Below are 17,994 nucleotides of genomic sequence, written 5' to 3'. Positions count from 1 at the left end.
CCCTGTCCTCACCACCACTGAACACGAAGATGTCACCAACACCACTTGCCCAACCAAGTCTCCAGAGGAAGGGCAGGAAGCTCCTCAGGAAGACACTGGGAATATTTGGGCCAACCCCAAGGAAGTCCCCAGTAGTGGGGAGAAGAGCCTAAGACGTTCCTTAACGCCAACTTGGCTGGATCTCATTAATATCTTACTGAAGTAATTTGTGCAACAAATATTTCCTAAGCACCTGGTTGGCTATGTTGCAACAGGGTACGGGGCCTTAAGACAGCAACTCCAAGGCACTTAAGAGCTCACAGCTTGCAATCCACTTAGAGAAGGTGTGGGTGTAAGAAGCTCTAATAGCACAGAAGTTACAGCACCCAGGGCCACCGAGAACAGGGGCCTCTATACCGTGAACTTCCTGACGCTTCCCAGAAACTTCTGGGTTCTCTCTGCTGCTAATAATTTCACACACCACAGCCCCTGGTAAGAGGGGCTTCCTAAGGACAAGTGCTGCCTCAGACAGGCAGCACCAAGAAAGAGGTCCCAGTCTCTCCCATCTGGTTAAGAACCAGAGGACAAAGACAGTGCTGGTGCCTTCTGTGGCGCCTTCTATACCCCCATCCCCACCCCTCCCCTCACTCCACTTCCCCATAACCAGTCCTGGGAGCCAGCGGTACTCAAAAGATACCCGGAGGAACTATAGAAACAAATTAAAAAAAAAAAAAAAAACAACTAAATCAATAACCCAAATAGTGACATAAAGCAGCCAAGGGGCTTCCCTGGTGGCGCAGTGGTTGAGAGTCCGCCTGCCAATGCAGGGGACACAGGTTCAATCCCTGGTCCGGGAAGATCCCACATGCTGCAGAGCAACTAAGCCCGTGCGCCACAACTACTGAGCCTGCGCTCTAGAGCCCGTGCTCTGCAATAAGAGAAGCCACCGCAACGAAGAATAACCCCTGCTCACTGCAACTAGAGAAAGCCGGTGCACAGCAATGAAGACCCAACGCGGCCATAAATAAATAAATAAATAAATTTATACATATAAAGAAAAGAAAGAAGCAGCCAAGAAATGCAAAGACCTGGGGGTGGCAGGAGAATGGGACAAAATCTTTCACGGTCAGGGACCATGAGGGGCAGACAGCGGGAGTAGGAAAAGACACAGAGCAGTGAGTTCGAGAGACAGGAGACCCATCAGCCTCACCCCCAAAACCCCACAGGACCACACAGGCAGGCTCCTCCTCGCACAAGACCTTTTATTACAACAGCGCTCTGAGGGCTCGGCCCACTGCCCTGCCACAGTCCCTGGGAGCAAGACTGGTCTTCCCTGGAGGACAGGACACGAGCTTCGTTGGGCTCCTCTCTTGGTCCAGGGGGAGCGCCTTTCCTTTCGGTGATGCCCTCTCCGAGGCCAGGTGATGCAAGGCCTTCCTCTCTGCGGACGCCTAGGGTCATACAGTCCACTTCAGGCACCTGCAAGGCAGAGGAGGCCCAGGATGAGCAGAGGGTCCAGGAGGCTGTGGGGGGAGGAGGGGGAGGGTGTGGACCCGGGGGAGGCCCCTCTCACCTGGTCTCCTGGTGGGTGCCCAGGCAGCGCACAGTACAGTACCGGGCGCCGCAGCTGACACAGGTGTAGGGGGAGGGGAAGCCACAGACAGCACAGAAGGGGCGCTGGGGCCGGGATGGGGGTCCTGCACAGGCCGTCAGGTAGTTGGGGCCCTCAGCCACACTCAGGTTCTGCAGAGACAAGGGGGCTGGCCCTGTGACCCCTCTGTCCCCTTGCAGGAACACCTGCCGGGGCCAAGGATGTCTGCAGGTGCATCCCTGCCCTGTGGGGTCCTCCCCAGCCAGCTCCTCTCACCTGCTCCTCCAGCAAGGCCTGAAAGTTTTTTCGGAAGCGAAGTTTAAAATGATCACCTCGAGTTTTCTTCTTTTTCTTTCCTAGAGGTCAAGAGCAATGAGTTACTTGGCACGTGCCAAGGAAGACACTGGTTCTTTGCTTCACCGTTCCGATCCCCCATGTCCATTCATTGCCCAGGTGCCCACCTGGGTTCTAAGCCGGCCTCTCTCTACCACCCTTCCCTGCCCCCCACTTCTCCAAGCCAAGCCTTCCTCCATCTCCACTCTCCCTATATCTAGAGCTTTGTGTCCGAGCTCAAGGGATCTCAGAGCTCATCGGCTCCCGCTTCTTCATTCTATTGATACATACAGGAAAGGAAACTGAAGCACAGAAAGGGAGAGCAGCTGGCTCAAAGGAGCCAGAGGAGCTCCTGGATCACCCATCCCCCAGCCTGATGTCCTTACAAACCCTGACCAGGGCAGGCTCTTCCCTCCTCCTGCAGCCTTGTCTCCTGGCACCTGGCCCCCGCTTCCTCCTCCACCCGACTCACCAGTGTCTGCATCATCATCAAACTGAGGCAGCCGCTTGCCGAGCTGGGGGAGCCCTGCGTGGGGGTCGTCCTGGAAGTTGTCATTCTCCAAGGCCTCGAGCTGCCTGTTGATGCGGCGTTGCCGGGCCGCCCGGTCCAGCACCCGCCGCTGTCCAGGGTCCTGGGAGCGAACTAGATGGGATGGGGCCAGAAGAGTTATGGGGTCAGAGAAGAGAGAAGCTGGGGCGGCCTTGGCTCTGGGCCGTGTGTGGAAGACTTCCAGGGGTTGGGGAGGCACAGCTCTCTGATCTCATCCTAGTCCCCCAGCCCTTGGCCCCTGTATCTTCTCCCAATATATCACCCACTCTGGCTGCTTCCTTCCCAGCTACCTAAGGCTGCCGTTTCAGTCACTCATGCCTGTTTTCTTTTTAAAAAAATATTTATTTATTTACTTATTTATTTATTCGCCTGCGCTGGGTCTTAGTTGCGGCACGCAGGATCTTCATTGTTGCATGTGGGACCTTTAGTTGTGGCATGCGGGATTCTTAGTTGCGGCATGTGAACTCTTAGTTAAGGCATGCAGCATCCAGTTCCCTGACCAGGGAACGAACCTGGGCGCCCTGAACTGGGAGCATGGACTCTTAGCCACTGGACCACCAGGTAAGTCCCCATTCATGCCTGTTTTCTATCCTTTTGGCCCCAGCCTTTCCTCCCAATCCCAGACCCAGCCAATGAAATGCCTCCTGGAGACCTCTCACTGCTGGCCGAAATCACACAACCATGGTGACGGAGACCACAGTACACTCGCGGCTTCCAGGCTCCACTGGGACCTTGATGCACTCAGACTTCACACTCAGCAATCTCATTTCCCACCTAAAAGGAACTGAGCCACCATGGAGAGATGCTCAACCATCAGCCTACCCTCAATCATAACTGCATGGGTACCCCCGTCCCTCCATTCCAAGTGGATGCACCCCCAAGTCCCACTGCTAAACCCAAACCCTCTACCTCTAGCTCGAGTCCTCCCTGACTCTTGCATCTTCAACCCCTCCCACTCAACTGGTACTTTCCCCTCCATAGAAAAACCTGATCAACTCTCACGTGTCTATCCAACTTCATACCTACTCTGCTTTGAGAGTGCAGTCCATGGTAAGTCTTATTTCCTTACCTCCCATCCACTCCTAACCAACCCCTGGCAAACCAACTTCCATTCAATGGGAACCACTCACACTTAGGACACCAGTGACCATCTAGGGCCAAATCCAGTGTGTTTGCTTGAGCTCTCCATAGCCTGAGACTGTGTCTATATGTCACATTTTAGTAATTCTTGCAATATTTCACACGTTTTCATTATTATTATCTTCGTTATGGTGATCCGTGACCAGTGATCTTTGATGTTACTATTGTAATTGTTTTCGGGCATCACAAATTGCGCCCATACAAGACGGCAAACTTGACTGATAAATGTGTGTGTGTTCTGACTGCTCTGGCAGTCGGCTGACCCAAGTCTCTCTCCCTGTCCTCGGGCTTCCCGATTCCCTGAGACCCAACAATATTGAAATCAGGCCAATTAATAACCTTACAGTGGCCTCTAAGTGTTCAAGTGAAAGGAAGAGCTACATGTCTCTCACTTTAAATCAAAAGCTAGAAATGATTATGCTTAGTGAGGAAGGCATGTCAGAAGCTGAGACAGGCCAAAAGCTAGGCCTCTTGCACCAAACAGCTAAGTTGTGAATGTAAAGGAAAAGTTCTTGAAGAAAATTAAAAGTGCTAGTTCAGTCAACACCTGAATGACAAGGAAGCAAAACAGCCTTACTGCTCATATGGAGAAAGATTTAGTGGTCTGGATAGAAGATCAAACCAGCCACAACATTCCCTTAATCCAAAGCCTAATACAGAGCAAGGCCCTAACTCTCTTCAATTCTACAAGGGCTGAGAGAGGTGAGGAAGCAGCAGAAACAAAGTGTGAAGCGAGCAGAGGTTGGTTCATGAGGTTTGAGGAAAGAAGCCAGGGACTTCCCGGGTGGCGGAGTGGTTAAGAATCCACCTGCCAATGCAGGGGACATGGGTTCGATCCCTGGTCCGGGAAGATCCCACATGCCGCGGAGCAACTAAGCTCGTGCGCCGCAACTACTGAGCTTGCGCTCTAGAGCCCACGAGCCACAACTACTGAGCCTGCGCGCTACAACTACTGAAGCCCGTGTGCCTAGAGCCCGTGCTCCGCAATAAGAGAAGCCACCTCAATGAGAAGCCCACGCACCGCGATGAAGAGTAGCCCCCACTCGCTGTAACCAGAGAAAGCCCGTGCGCAGCAACAAAGACCCAACGCAGCCAAAAATAAATAAATAAATAAGTAAATTTATTTAAAAAAATAAAATTTTTTTTAAAATAGGAAAGAAGCCGTCTCCATAACATAAAAGTGCAAGTTGAAGCAGCAAGTGCTGAGGTAGAGGGACTTCCCTGGCGTCCTGTGGCTAAGACTCCACACTCCCAATGCAGGGAGCCTGGGTTCGATCCCTGGGCAGGGAACTAGATCCCACATGCTGCAACTAAGAGGTCGCATGCCGCAATTAAAGACCCGGCACAGCCAAATAAATAAATAAATATATTTTTTTAAAGTGCTGTTGTAGAAGCTACAGTAAGTTATTCAGAAGCTCTAACTAAGGGAATTCCCTGGTGGTCCAGTGGTTAGGACTGTGCGCTTTCACTGCTGTGGGCCCGGGTTCGATCCCTGACTGAGGAACTAAGATCCCGCAAGCTGCGCAGCACAGCCAAAAAAAAAAAAAAAAATCAGAAGATCTACCTAAGATAATTAATGAAGGTGGCAACACTAAACAACAGACTTCCAATGTAGACAAAACTGCCTTCTATTAGAAGAAGCCATCCAGGACTTTCATAGCTAGAGAGGAGAAGTCAATGCCTGGCTTCAAAGCTTCAAAGGATAGGATGACTCTCTTGTTAGGGGCTAAAGCAGCTAGCTGGTAACTTTAAGTTGAAGCCAATGCTCACTTACCCTTCTGAACATCCTAGGGCCCTTAAGAATTAGGCTAGATCTATTCTGCCTGTGCTCTATAAATGGAAAAACAAAGCCTGGATGGCAGCACATTTGTTTACAACATAGTTTACCGAATATTTGAAGTCCATTGTTGATACCTACTTCTCAGAAAAAAAAGATACTTTTCAAAATATTACTGCTCATTGACAATGCACTTGCTCACCCAAGAGCTCTAATGGAGATGTACAACAAGATCAATGTTGTTTTCACGCCTGCTAACACAATATCCATTCTGCAGCCCATGGGTTAAGGAGTAATTTTGACTTTCAAGTCTTATTATCTAAGAAATATATTTCATAAGGCTATAGCTGCCATAGATAATGATTCCTCTGATGGAGCTGGGCAGAGTCAATTGAAAACCTTCTGGAAAGGATTCACCATTCCAGATGACATGAAGAACATTTGTGATTCATGGGAAGAGGTCAAAATGTCAACATTAACAGGAGTTTGGAAGAAGTTGATTCCGACCCTCATGGATGACTTTGAGGGATTCAAGACTTCAGTGGAAGTAACTGCAGATGTGGTGGAAACAGCAAGAGAACTATAATTAGAAGGGGAGCCTGAAGATGTGACTGAATTGCTGAAATCTCATGATAAAACTCATGGATGAGGAGTTGCTTCTTCTGGATGAGCCAAGAAAGTGGTTTCTTTTTTTTTTTTTTTTTTTGCGGTACGCGGGCCTCTCACCGCTGCGGCCTCTCCCACTGCAGAGCACAGGCTCCAGACGCGCAGGCTCAGCGGCCATGACTCACGGGCCCAGCCGCTCCGCGGACTAGGGGCACGAACCCATGTCCCCTGCATCGGCAGGCGGACTCTCAACCACTGCACCACCAGGGAAGCCCAAGAAAGATAAGATTAGATTTTATCTTGAGATAAAATCTACTCGTGGTGAAGATGTGTGAGGATTGTTGAAACAACAACAAATGATTCACAGTATCACATAACAGGGAATTCCCTGGCAGTCCAGGGGTTAGGACTATGAGCTCCCATTGCAGTGGGCCAGGGTTCAATCCCTAGCTGAGGAACTAAGATTCTGCAAGCTGTGTGGGGACAGATGGAAGGAAGGGAGGGAGGGAGGGAGGAGAAAGAAAGGGAAAGGAAAGGAAAGGAAAAAACAAAGACTTTTAAAAAATAGAATATTATATAACTTAGTTGATAAAGCAGTGACAGGCTGAGAGGATTGATTCCAATTTTGAAAGAAGTTCTACTCTGGGTAAAACGCTATCAAACAGCATTGCAGGCTACAGAGAAAACCTTCACGAAAGGAAGAGTCAATCAATGTGGCAAACGTCACTGCTGTCTTACTTTAAGCAACTGCCACAGCCACCCCAGCCTTCAGTAACCATCACCCTGATCAGTCAGCAGCCATCCACACTGAGGCAAGACCCTCCACCAGCAAAAGAAGTTACAACGCGCTGAAGTCTCACACGATGGCTAGCATTTCTTAGCAATAAAGTACTTTTAAATTAAGGCATGTACATTTTTAAAAGACATAATGCTATTGCACACTTAACTGACTATAACGTAAAAATAAAAAAGATTTCTTTTGGCCGCGCCGAGCAGCATGTGGAATCTTAGTTCCCCGACCAGGGATTGAACCCGTGCCCCCTGCAGTGGAAGCGTGGAGTCTTAACCGCCGGATAGCCAGGGAAGTCCCTAAACATAATTTTTATATGCACTGGGAAATAAAAAAATTTGTGACTCACTTTATTGCGATATTTGCTTTATTGCAGTGGTTTAGAACCAAACCTGCATATCTCTGAGATCTGCCTGTACTAAGCTCTTTGCATAAATGGAATTCTTTAATCTTTACGTCAACCTTATGAAATAGGTATCATTATCATCCCCAGTTTACTGGAGTTCAGAGGTTAAGAAACCTGTCCAAAGTTTACACAGCTATTAATAAGCACCTGGGTCAGAATTCAAACCCAGAACTGCCCAGCATCAAAAAAGATCCTCTTCAGCGCTGTACTATACTGCCTCCCTTCCAAGTACCAGGCGGTTCTGGGAATACAACCAGAGCTTACAGTCAGGTGGGGAATATAAATGATCAAATAAACAAGCACAGTACAGGATAGTACATGCTAGGACAGGGAAGTACAAAGTACTACAAAGCACATGACAGAAACACATAACCGGGGCTTGGGGTAGTCAGTCAGGAAGATTTTCCAGAGGAAAGAATAGAAGTTAGCCTGATTGGGATGGGGGTGGGGTGTCTTAGGCCTTGGTACCAGCATGAGGGAAGGCCTGGATGAAAGACTGCAGTGCCTTCAATAAATTTTTTAAAGTTCTGTATGGCTGGTACATAAAGTATGTGTGTGTGGGGGGTGATGGGGATATGAAGTTAGGCAGACCATTAAGAATCTTACCTTTAAGTATCTAAAGGAATTTGGCTTTGGGACTTCCCTGGTGGTCCACTGGATAAGACTCCGAGCTCCCAATGCAGGGAGCCCGCGTTCGATCCCTGGTCAGGGAACTAGATCCCACATGCATGCTGCAACTAAGAGTTCACATGCCACAACTAAGGGGCCCGCCTGCTGCAACTAAGACCCAGCGCAACCAAATAAATTAAAACATTAAAAAAATAATAAAATAAAGGAATTTGGATTTGGGGATTTTATGGTGAGGGTGATGGAGATCCAGTGAGGGGTTTAAAGATGACATGACTGTATTTATTACAAGTCAATCTGGCAGAGTGTTCTGACCCTCATCTCTTTTTATCTGGATTCCTCAACAGCTTCCTAACTGGCCTTCCAATCTCTGAACCTGCACTACACAATAGAGCAGCCACTAGTCACATGAGGCTACTGAAATTTACATGTAGATTAATTAAGATGTAATTAATTGGGCTTCCCTGGTGGCGCAGCGGTTGAGAGTCCGCCTGCCAATGCAGGGGATACGGGTTCGTGCCCGGACCCGTGAGCCATGGTAGCTGGGCCTGCGCGTCCGGAGCCTGTGCTCCACAATGGGAGAGGCCACAGCAGTGAGAGGCCCGCGTACCACAAAAAAAAAAAAAAAAAGATGTAATTAATTAAGATACATAAAATTTTAAATTCAGTTTCTCAATCTTGCCACATTTCAAGCGCTCAATAGCCACATGTGGCTACTGGCTGCCATACTGAATAGTGCTGATTAAGAACATTCCCATCATCCCAGAAATTTCTATTGGACGGCGCAGCTCTAGTCGCTCCAATCCATCCTCCGCATTGAAGCTGAACTCCCTTTCTAAGAGATAAATTTGTCTGGGTCACTCCCCTGCCTTAAAAGACCTTGATGGCTCTCCACCGCCCTCTCCAGAGAGTTCAAACTCTTCAGCAGTGTATACAGTGCCTTTCAAGGGTACCTTTTCCTAGCCTTCCAGCCTCTCTCCTCTGCAAGCCCCAGAACTGTGAACTTGGCTTCCTAAGCGATTTGCTTTTTCTTGCTCTCCTACCTTGGCAGGTGCGGTTCCCGCTGCAGGGAAGGAGTCCCCACGCACCTGCACTGAGCGAAACTGTGACTTTCAGGACTCAATCCAAGCGTTTTCCTTCCCTCCAGTCCCCTCCTTCCCAGAAGCTGGGTTGGATGCCACTCCTCCCCAAGCCCAGGCACGCTGCATCCCTCTACCATAGCACGTATCACTCTGAAATGCCGTGGTAAGTCTGCGCGTCTGCCCAGCTCCCGGAAAGCCAGTTCTTGGATGCTAAGGATATTTTTTTCTTTCTCCATCCCCAAGGCCCGGCTTGCAGCAGGCATGAATAAAACGTGAACGGATGGTTTGGGGGTCTGCCCCGACGTCAGGACCCGAGGTCCTGGGTAGGAATTTAAGACTAATAACTGGTTGAGGGAATCCTAGGCCAGATTCGATTTTAGAGGAGGATAGGGGGCCAAGAGCCAGGGGCTCACATACCCGAAGTTTTCTTCTCCACCATTTTCACAACACAGCCGCCAGCTGAGCCTACTGCGCACGCGTTCTAAATCACGCGCTGTGGTTGGGTCATCACGACTTCCTGTGGCGCGTGCCCCTACGCGTGCGCAGTGTAATCCACCGCTTTGACTACGTAATGTTTCCTTAGAGACCAGAAAGCTTTCCGCCATATTTTATACGGGCAAAACTACTTCCGACCTCGGTGTAGTTGTGTATTTTGCGGGACCCTCGAAATGGGTCATTTTAAAGAGATGTTGCCAGTGATCTTTCAAGAAACGTCATTTTCCTTGGGTCTGTCTGAAGATACAGTCATCACAAAGGCATCCCATGGAGCTTCTCCCCTGGGCAGTGAAGATGATGGGCCGGAGTACCAAAGAACTTGGCTTCAGTGGGCAATCCCAGAGGTCCCCGGTGACCCTCTGCCTAAACCTCAACCCCCAGATCCCTTGGGGCCGCAGACTCCTCGGCCTTCTCCCTCCCTGCCGTCAAACCCGCTCCGCGCGTCCCCACCGCCTCTTTCTGGGTCTTCCGCCCGGCTGCTCGAGGCAGGGTTGTGGCAAAGACCCGCCTCCGCATCCCGCCGGACCCGCAAGGGGTCACTTCCCCTCTCCGCGTTTCACTTTCCTGAAGTGTTAGGCGCTGTGGGCCGGGCTGGCTCTAAAAGACCTCGGCTCGGGATCGCCAGCCCTAGTCCCCGCCCCTACCCCGCCTCCGGGCTGGGCGCCTCCTCCCGCTCGTTCAGTTCTGCCCACCGCCCGGGACAATCCTCGCCTTGTCTAAGGCCCGGCATCTCGAGTTTTCTGTAACCTCCGGGTACGCTTTTTTTTCCCCCAGGGCGGAGCCCCAAGCCGGCTCCTCCTAGCTACGGGCCGCACAGCAGCCCCCATCCTTTTTCCCAGAGCCTCTCTCCGGAGTTCGGGTCCAGGCGCACAGCCAGAGCCCGGTGCGGGCCTGTGTGCCCCTCGGCCAGCTCCCCGTCATGGCCTCGGGCCCGGGACTCCGGCTCCTGCTGCTACTGCTGCTACTGCTGTCGCCGCCTCCTGAGGCCTCGGCTTCAAATCGTCCCCGGGGCAGCGACCCTGTCAACCCAGGTGAGAACCCGGGGAGGGGCGAGTGGCGCCAGGCTGACCCTGGGGAGAGGGTCGAGGCGGGCCTCTCCCACGCCCAGCGGGCTCTCTAGGGCCGAATCACACGGCCCCTCGCCCACTCCTCGCTCTGAACTGTTTCCACCCTCCCCATGGGAACTGATCCTGAGTTTCTGGATGTTACTCCCATCCCGCTTTCACTGGGGTCAAGTTTCCCTGGGTGGGAAGAGTTTAAGAGGGAATGTGGAAAAGAGGGGAGGAACCGGAGCAGAGTCAGAGGGAGGGGAAGGGGGGCTGCGGTGAGTGGAGCGCGCCGGGCAGCGAGCTGGGCGAGTGGGTCCTGAGTGTCAATTCCTGGCTGGTGACAGAGAAGCTGCTGGTGATCACCGTGGCCACAGGCGAGACAGAAGGATACCGGCGTTTCCTGCGGTCAGCGGAGTTTTTCAACTACACTGTGCGGGTGAGGAGAGGAACACCCTCATGGCCTCTAGAAGGGGTGCGGGTGGGGTGTAGCCTAGGAGAGGGCTGAGGGCTGGATGCCTGGGACCCCACGGTGAGCCTGGTGAGGGCGGTGGGACCGCCTGGCCGCCTGGCCGCCTGAGCCCCTCCCTGGCATTCTGGGTCTCCTCCACAGACCCTGGGCCTGGGACAGGAATGGCGAGGGGGCGATGTAGCCCGAACGGTTGGTGGAGGACAGAAGGTCAGGTGGCTGAAGAAGGAAATGGAGAAATACGCAGACAGGGGGGATATGGTCATCATGTTTGTGGACAGGTAAAGGGGCTGGGGCTGGGGAGAAAGAAGAGGGGTGGACAGAAAGAGGGGGTGAGGAGACTGAGGTTCCTAGTGGCTGTCCTGCTCATCCTCCCCTTCCTCCCCCAGCTACGATGTCATTCTGGCTGGCAGCCCCTCGGAGCTGCTGAAGAAGTTTGTCCAGAGTGGCAGCCGCCTGCTCTTCTCTGCAGAGGCCTTCTGCTGGCCCGAGTGGGGGCTGGCGGAGCAGTACCCTGAGGTGGGCACGGGGAAGCGCTTCCTCAACTCTGGTGGTGAGTGGCAGAGTGTCCAAAGTGGTGGGGCATGGAGTGTTCCAGGTGCCTGAGGGCTGGAGAGGGAGTGGGGACAGGTCCTGGGACCCTGGGAATCTTGGAGTCAGCACCTCCCCTCCCCCCACCCAGGATTCATTGGCTTCGCCCCCGCTATCCACCAAATCGTCCGCCAGTGGAAGTACAAAGATGACGATGACGATCAGCTGTTCTACACTCGGCTCTACCTGGACCCAGGACTGAGGGTAGGGAGGGGCAGAAGAGGGGGCCCGACTTGAAGCTCTGGAGGTGGCAGGCCTCTCAGGCTGAATGGGAGGGAAGGGGTAAAGAGGCTTCTTGAAAGACGTAAAGAGAAAAGAGTGGGAAATGGTGTCCCACCGCCTCTTTAATTACCTGCCCCATCTCATCCCATCCAGGAGAAACTCAGCCTTAATCTGGATCATAAATCGCAGATCTTTCAGAACCTCAACGGGGCTTTAGGTGAGGAAGAGGCAATCCGAAGGGGTGATGGGAGGCTGCTGGGGGTCCTGAATGTGGGAGAGGCTCCTGGTAGAACTGGGGTGATCTTCAACTCACCTCGATGTTAACTTCATCAAACGTCCGAATGGCTGATAGAGTTAGTTGCGCTGTGCTAATAGTAACAGAAGCAGCAGTGGTCGTACCTAATGTCTGTTTGACATACTACGTGGCAGGGCTCTGGGCCAGGGCTTTACTTCTGTAATTTCATTTAACACAACAATTCTACAAAGGGCAGGTCTGTGGTTATCCACTTGTTACAGATGGGGAAACTACCTCTTTGAGGGGCCAGTGACTTGCCCAGGTCACACAGGTAGTAAGTGGTGGGGTGCCCCAGGGTGACAGCAGCCTGGTCAGTGCCCTCAGAGAGAAGGTGTCCCATCCCCGCCCCACGGGTCACAGTCCTTCATCCTCTAGAGAAGCTGGGCAGCCCCCGCCCCCCCATATTTAGAAGCACATGCTGTTTGGCAGCTTTGGGGGAAAGGGAGTCTGAAGCCTGGCCTTTCTTCCCCAGATGAGGTGGTCTTAAAGTTTGGTCGGAATCGCGTGCGTATCCGGAACGTGGCCTATGACACACTTCCTGTTGTGGTCCACGGGAACGGCCCCACTAAGGTGCCCAGGTTGCTTATACCCTCAGCCCCAGCCCCAGTCAGTCCTGCCCGCACAGCCCCTGCCCCAGACCTCGCCCCAGCCCCCAGGTTCCTCCAGCCCTTCCAAGTAGTGAGTCCTCCCCAGCCCCAGAAGCACAGGTGCTGGGAGGGTTTCTCAGTGGCCACCGCTCCCCATCCTGCCCTGTCCCCTCCCTGTCTGCCCACCTCCCTCACCTCTGGCCCCGGACTCTTCAGCCTCAGCCTCTCACCGTCTCGCCCAACAGCTGCAGCTGAATTACCTGGGAAACTACGTCCCCAATGGCTGGACTCCTGAGGGAGGCTGTGGGTTCTGTGACCAGGACCGGAGGCCACTCCCGGGGGGGCAGGTGAGGAGGGGGTGCCAGCGTGGGTGGGAGAGCGCTTGGAAGCAGGAGGTGCAGGGAGGGCATTCCAGGCAGCAGTGGGTGGGGGCAAAGCCCCTGGAGACCCGCAAACCTGCCAGGGTTGTGGAGGACAGACTGGCGGGCTTTCCTCTGAGCCCCATCACGTTGTATCTTCCAGACTCCCCCCCGGGTGCTTCTGGCAGTGTTTGTGGAACAACCTACCCCATTCCTGCCCCGCTTCCTCCAGCGGCTGCTGCTCCTGGACTATCCATCCGACAGGGTCACCCTCTTCCTGCACAACAACGTGAGACACCCCAACTGACAGCCTCTCCCTCCCAAGGGACCCCGCCCCTGCCCTCATCAGAACTCCCACTCCCTATATCCCAGACTCCTTCCTGCACCCTTTCTGCTCACCTCCTTCCCCGCTCCTGTCCCTCAGGCACCATCTTTTCTGCCCTCTCAGTCTCCGCATCTCCCCCTTCTCCCCCCCCGCCATCTCCAGGAGGTGTACCACGAGCCCCACATTGCTGACTCCTGGCCCCAGCTGCAGGACCACTTCTCAGCTGTGAAGCTGGTGGGGCCCGAGGAGGGCCTGACGCCAGGCGAGGCCAGGGACATGGCCATGTGAGTGAGCCTCGGGCGGGCGTTGGGGGGGGCGGGGGTGAAAGCAGTGGGGGAGGGGCTGCCACCCGCTGCAAGCCCCCTTCCCTCTCCGTTCCCCATCCAGCCTCTCCTCGGCCTCCACAGTGGCGCACTTCCAGCCACTACGTGTGCTGTCCCTCCCTTGCCCCGCACAGATGGAAGAATCTGGGGGAGGAGGCACAGAGGCCTCGGCCTCCCCCTTTCCCGCCCTCCCCCTCCCCCCCCCCAGTCTTTTTCTCCCTCCTGTCCTCTTGCTGATGCTTCTACCCACTTTCCTCCTCTTCTCCTCAGCGGGTAGGGGGAGTTCCACCCTCTCTACAGTTCCCTCTCCCCCCCCACCTGCTCCCGTTTCAGCTCATCTGTCTGTTGGTCTGTCACCTCCAGGGACATTTGTCGGCAGGACCCCAAGTGTGAATTCTACTTCAGCCTGGACGCAGACGCGGTCATCAGCAACCCGCAGACCCTGCGCATCCTCATTGCAGAGAACAGGTCACTCACCTGGTTCAGCCAGAGGGCCCCCAGATAGTCCCCAGGGAACCCCCCACTCCTCCCCTGGGCGTGGGGCACAACTCCGCCCGGCCCTCACCTCTGCTCGTCCACAGGAAGGTGATAGCGCCCATGCTGTCCCGCCACGGGAAGCTGTGGTCCAATTTCTGGGGAGCCCTGAGCCCCGATGAGTACTACGCGCGCTCCGAGGATTACGTAGAGCTGGTGCAGCGGAAGCGAGTGTGAGTCCTGAAGCCCCTCCCCTGCCCTGGCCTGGGCCCTCGGAGACCCCTGCATCCTGCCGCACAGCCCCAGTCTCGGGGGTCCGGGGGGGCTGTGGGCAGGGACTGACCGTGCAGGGGGCATGAGACCCCTGCATCCTGCCGCACAGCCCCAGTCTCGGGGGTCCAGGGGGGCTGTGGGCAGGGACTGACCGTGCAGGGGGCATAAGACCCCTGCATCCTGCCGCACAGCCCCAGTCTCGGGGGTCCGGGGGGGCTGTGGGCAGGGACTGACCGTGCAGGGGGCATGAGAGGCTTGACGGGGGAAGCCAGCGGGACCTAGCAGCTCACAGCCCTCGAGGGAAGGGGCCCCTGGGAGGAACAGGGCAGGACTGTGGGGCTCGCCCACCTAGCTCACCGGTGTGGGTGCCTCCAGGGGCGTGTGGAACGTGCCCTACATATCCCAGGCCTATGTGATCCGCGGGGAGACCCTGAGGACGGAGCTGCCCCAGAGGGAGGTGTTCTCGGGCAGCGACACGGACCCAGACATGGCCTTCTGCAAGAGCCTGCGGGATAAGGTGAGTGGGCCTGGGGCTCGAGGCGGGGCAAGGCCCTTGCTCCCTGTCACCCTTCTCACACCCGCCCCCCACGCCAGGGCGTCTTTCTCCACCTCAGCAATCAGCACGAGTTTGGGCGCCTCCTGGCCACTTCCCGGTATGACACGGACCACCTGCACCCTGACCTCTGGCAGATCTTCGACAACCCCCTGGTGAGTAGGCGGCCCCGCGCTCAGAAGGTAGTTTCCCTTCCTTCACTAAAGGAGGATGCCCCAGGCCTACCGCACGCTCATGCGCGCTGTGCAGGCTCTCCTGGTGCCTGGGGAGGGGGCTTCCTGGGTGGGAGCAGATGGAATGAAGAGGGCCCGGGTCAAGGTGCACCTCCCCCCATCCCCCAGGACTGGAAGGAGCAGTACATTCACGAGAACTACAGCCGGGCCCTGGAAGGGGAGGGACTCGTGGAACAGGTGAGCCCCACTCAGGACCCTGACCCATCGCATGGCCACCACCCCCTGGGTCCACCCCCTGGGTCCACCGCCTGGATTAGTGGTGCCTCAGGGTTTTCTGCTCAGGCATTGAGGGCAAAGGCGGAGCAGACAGGCCTGCAGCCCCCATCCTGGCATTAATCAGGGTGGTCCTCTCTTGTCTGTTGGGTATATTGGTGTATGGGTGAAATGATACTTTTTAAGATGAGTTTGAAATCCACTATCCTAGAACCCGGGGCTCCAGGACCCCCGTGCCATTTGCGCCATGTTTTCAGCACTGCTCCCACCTTCTCTGGCCCAGCGCCTCCTGGCCCATCCCCACACTCAGATCCCCATTCCTGCAGATTCTCTCATCTCCTGGCTTCCCTTTCTGCTCCCTGCTTTCTCTCCCTTCCTTTGGCTACCTGTCCGCTCCCCGAGCATGACGCAGCCCTGCTGTTCTCGCCCTGTCCCGCCCGTCCACAGCCCTGCCCGGACGTGTACTGGTTCCCTCTGCTGTCTGAGCAAATGTGCGATGAGCTGGTGGAAGAAACGGAGCATTACGGCCAGTGGTCAGGAGGCCGGCATGAGGTGAGGGGCTGGGGCAGGGGGGAGGGGGGCCCCAGGAGGAGGGAGGTGAAACTTCCCTGATTGAGGGAAAATGGAATCCAGAGAGTGGGAGCAAAGAGGGGTCCCCAAGGGGGAGGGGCCCACAGGAGGCACAACTGTATTCATTCACTCATCCATTCGTTCAACTAACATTTACGGGGTGGATCCTAGACGCCAGCCCCTGACCTGGGTGGTGCAGGTCGAGCTCTGCCCTCCTGGGTCTCACCTGCTGTCAGCAGCAGCAGCAACCCAGCTTCTAAAGGCTGTGATGGGCAGCCCGGGTGCTGCAGGAGTCTCAGGAGGGACCCTTGACCCAGACGTGGGAGGACCAAGGGGCTTCACAGAAGAGGTGACATCTTAGCTGACACTTAGAGGACAGGAGGAGTGAGTCAAGCTAAGAAGTGGTCGAGACTTCCAGACGGAGGGAATACAGGCTGTAAGGCCTGGGAGCAAGAGGAGGGGGAGGCTGGCACTGCCCTGTCGGCTCAGTGCCCGCTGCCCACAGGACTCAAGGCTGGCTGGAGGCTACGAGAACGTGCCCACCGTGGACATCCACATGAAGCAGGTGGGCTATGAGGACCAGTGGCTGCAGCTGCTGAGGACGTACGTGGGGCCCATGACCGAGAGCCTGTTCCCCGGCTACCACACCAAGGTGGGCCGCTGCACTCGCCACCCCTGCACCTCCACCTTCCCACACCCCGTCCCGGTTGGACGTCTCCACATGATGCCTTTTTGGCCCCCGTGGTGTTTGGGGCCCCATAAAATGAGATCCTACAGGAGGGCAGCCCTGGGGGAGGCAGCCCGCAGGTACCAGTGAGAACCCCTCCCCTCCCCCGGACCTGATGGCCATCCCTCCAGCCTCTCCTCCCGTGTCCCTGTCACAGACCCGGGCGGTGATGAACTTTGTGGTCCGCTACCGGCCAGATGAGCAGCCATCTCTGCGGCCACATCACGACTCATCCACCTTCACCCTCAACGTCGCCCTCAACCACAAGGGCCTGGATTATGAGGTGAGTCCCTACTGCCCTCCACTTCAGGGCCCCTCCCCGCACGCAGGACCCTGTGTCCCGCCCCCTCACCATCCCTACACACACCCCTCGTCACCTCCCGCCCCCTTGTCTGCCTTCTCTATATTTCTCAGTGACTTCGTGGGTATCCTCTGGACCCCTTCCGGGCTGGCAGCCTCACCCTTTCTCCTGGGTCTCCCATCTGCTGATGCCCAAACCTCCTGTGTCCTCCCTCCCTGATTCCCCCGGTCGGGCTCTCCCCGCTCTGTCAGCCCGCCGCCCAGTCCCCACTTCCGCTCACTCTGCACTCCTGCCCCTTCTCGTCTTCCCAGGGAGGTGGCTGCCGCTTCCTGCGCTACGACTGCGTGGTGTCATCCCCCCGGAAGGGCTGGGGGCTCCTGCACCCTGGCCGCCTCACCCACTACCACGAGGGGCTGCCCACCACTCGGGGCACTCGCTACATCATGGTGTCCTTTGTGGACCCCTAACGCTCCACCACTCTGCCCAAGCTTCCCTGCCATTGTGCCTTCCTGTGCCCCACTCCTCCTCGGAGGGGGTCTGTCCGGCTCCTCGCCTCCTGGGTGTATGTTCCGTGTACCTGGGACTGAATGTGTCACCTCGCTCCCCACCACGCGGCCCTCAGGAAGCTCAGGGAGCCCCCTTGCTCCACCCCTCAGCCCCCAAGAGTTCCCAGGGAGAGGGCTTCTGGGTGTTCACCACGTGATAAATTATTGTTTTTCAGTCTTCCTCTCAATAAAAGAGGATTTGTAATTCTTGAGTCCATTTATTCTTTCATCTACCTGTGGACCCCGTATCCCTCCCGCCACCCAGTGTAGAGGGGAGACCCGGGATCTTCCAGAGGAAATGAACAGAGAAGAAGAAAAGGCAGAAACATGATTTTAGAGCAGAGCGGGAGCCTGGAAGCTTCCCTGGCTCCCATGTCTAACTCCCTGTCATTGCCAGAGCTGGGGGAGGACGTGAGGAGGGCCAGACCGAAAGAAGGACTTCCCTTGTTGGGCTGAGGTGAGAACCCCCCCATCCCCACCCCTGCAAAGCCCCCAAGCTCTCCTCCCTGATT

At 55.3% G+C, this 17,994-nt stretch overlaps 2 protein-coding genes across 2 annotated transcripts; one reads left to right on the top strand and one right to left on the bottom strand.

Moving 5' to 3' along the window:
* Positions 1-1,221: 1,221 nt before the first annotated feature.
* On the bottom strand, positions 1,222-9,892 carry ZNHIT1 (zinc finger HIT-type containing 1). Its single transcript, XM_027126051.1, has 5 exons — positions 9,299-9,892; positions 2,376-2,546; positions 1,847-1,926; positions 1,553-1,722; positions 1,222-1,458 (listed from the first exon to the last, which is right to left on the bottom strand). Exons 1-5 carry the CDS (start codon positions 9,318-9,320, stop codon positions 1,437-1,439), a joined length of 465 nt encoding a protein of 154 aa, XP_026981852.1. The 5' UTR covers positions 9,321-9,892; the 3' UTR covers positions 1,222-1,436.
* On the top strand, positions 9,878-17,694 carry PLOD3 (procollagen-lysine,2-oxoglutarate 5-dioxygenase 3). The gene is made up of 19 exons (XM_027126050.1): positions 9,878-10,407; positions 10,770-10,861; positions 11,036-11,172; positions 11,281-11,444; positions 11,574-11,686; positions 11,858-11,921; positions 12,472-12,569; positions 12,832-12,933; positions 13,109-13,234; positions 13,433-13,554; positions 13,957-14,061; positions 14,175-14,300; positions 14,716-14,857; positions 14,935-15,048; positions 15,235-15,303; positions 15,787-15,891; positions 16,415-16,561; positions 16,794-16,919; positions 17,249-17,694. The coding sequence occupies exons 1-19, from the start codon at positions 10,296-10,298 to the stop codon at positions 17,402-17,404; spliced, it is 2,220 nt and encodes a 739-aa protein (XP_026981851.1). The 5' UTR covers positions 9,878-10,295; the 3' UTR covers positions 17,405-17,694.
* Positions 17,695-17,994: the final 300 nt, after the last annotated feature.

The sequence above is a fragment of the Aethalodelphis obliquidens genome, unplaced genomic scaffold, assembly GCF_003676395.1.
Source record: "Aethalodelphis obliquidens isolate GAN/ISIS:26980383/991018 unplaced genomic scaffold, ASM367639v1 scaffold30, whole genome shotgun sequence".
Taxonomy (NCBI): Eukaryota; Metazoa; Chordata; class Mammalia; order Artiodactyla; family Delphinidae; genus Aethalodelphis; species Aethalodelphis obliquidens.
The sequence above is the reverse complement of the archived record's forward strand: the minus strand, read 5'-3'. Positions and strand labels throughout refer to the sequence as shown.

Excerpts from the sequence above, each read along its gene's own strand:
- ZNHIT1 (XM_027126051.1), bottom strand. The coding sequence starts at position 9,320 with ATGGTGGAGAAGAAAACTTCGG. Across the intron at positions 2,547-9,298 it reads GGTGGAGAAGAAAACTTCGG|TTCGCTCCCAGGACCCTGGA; the intron begins GTATGTGAGCCC and ends CATCCCATCTAG. Across the intron at positions 1,723-1,846 it reads AGGCCTTGCTGGAGGAGCAG|AACCTGAGTGTGGCTGAGGG; the intron begins GTGAGAGGAGCT and ends TTGTCTCTGCAG.
- PLOD3 (XM_027126050.1), top strand. The coding sequence starts at position 10,296 with ATGGCCTCGGGCCCGGGACTCCGGCTCCTGCTGCTACTGCTGCTACTG. Across the intron at positions 10,862-11,035 it reads TTTTCAACTACACTGTGCGG|ACCCTGGGCCTGGGACAGGA; the intron begins GTGAGGAGAGGA and ends TCTCCTCCACAG. Across the intron at positions 11,687-11,857 it reads ACCTGGACCCAGGACTGAGG|GAGAAACTCAGCCTTAATCT; the intron begins GTAGGGAGGGGC and ends CATCCCATCCAG.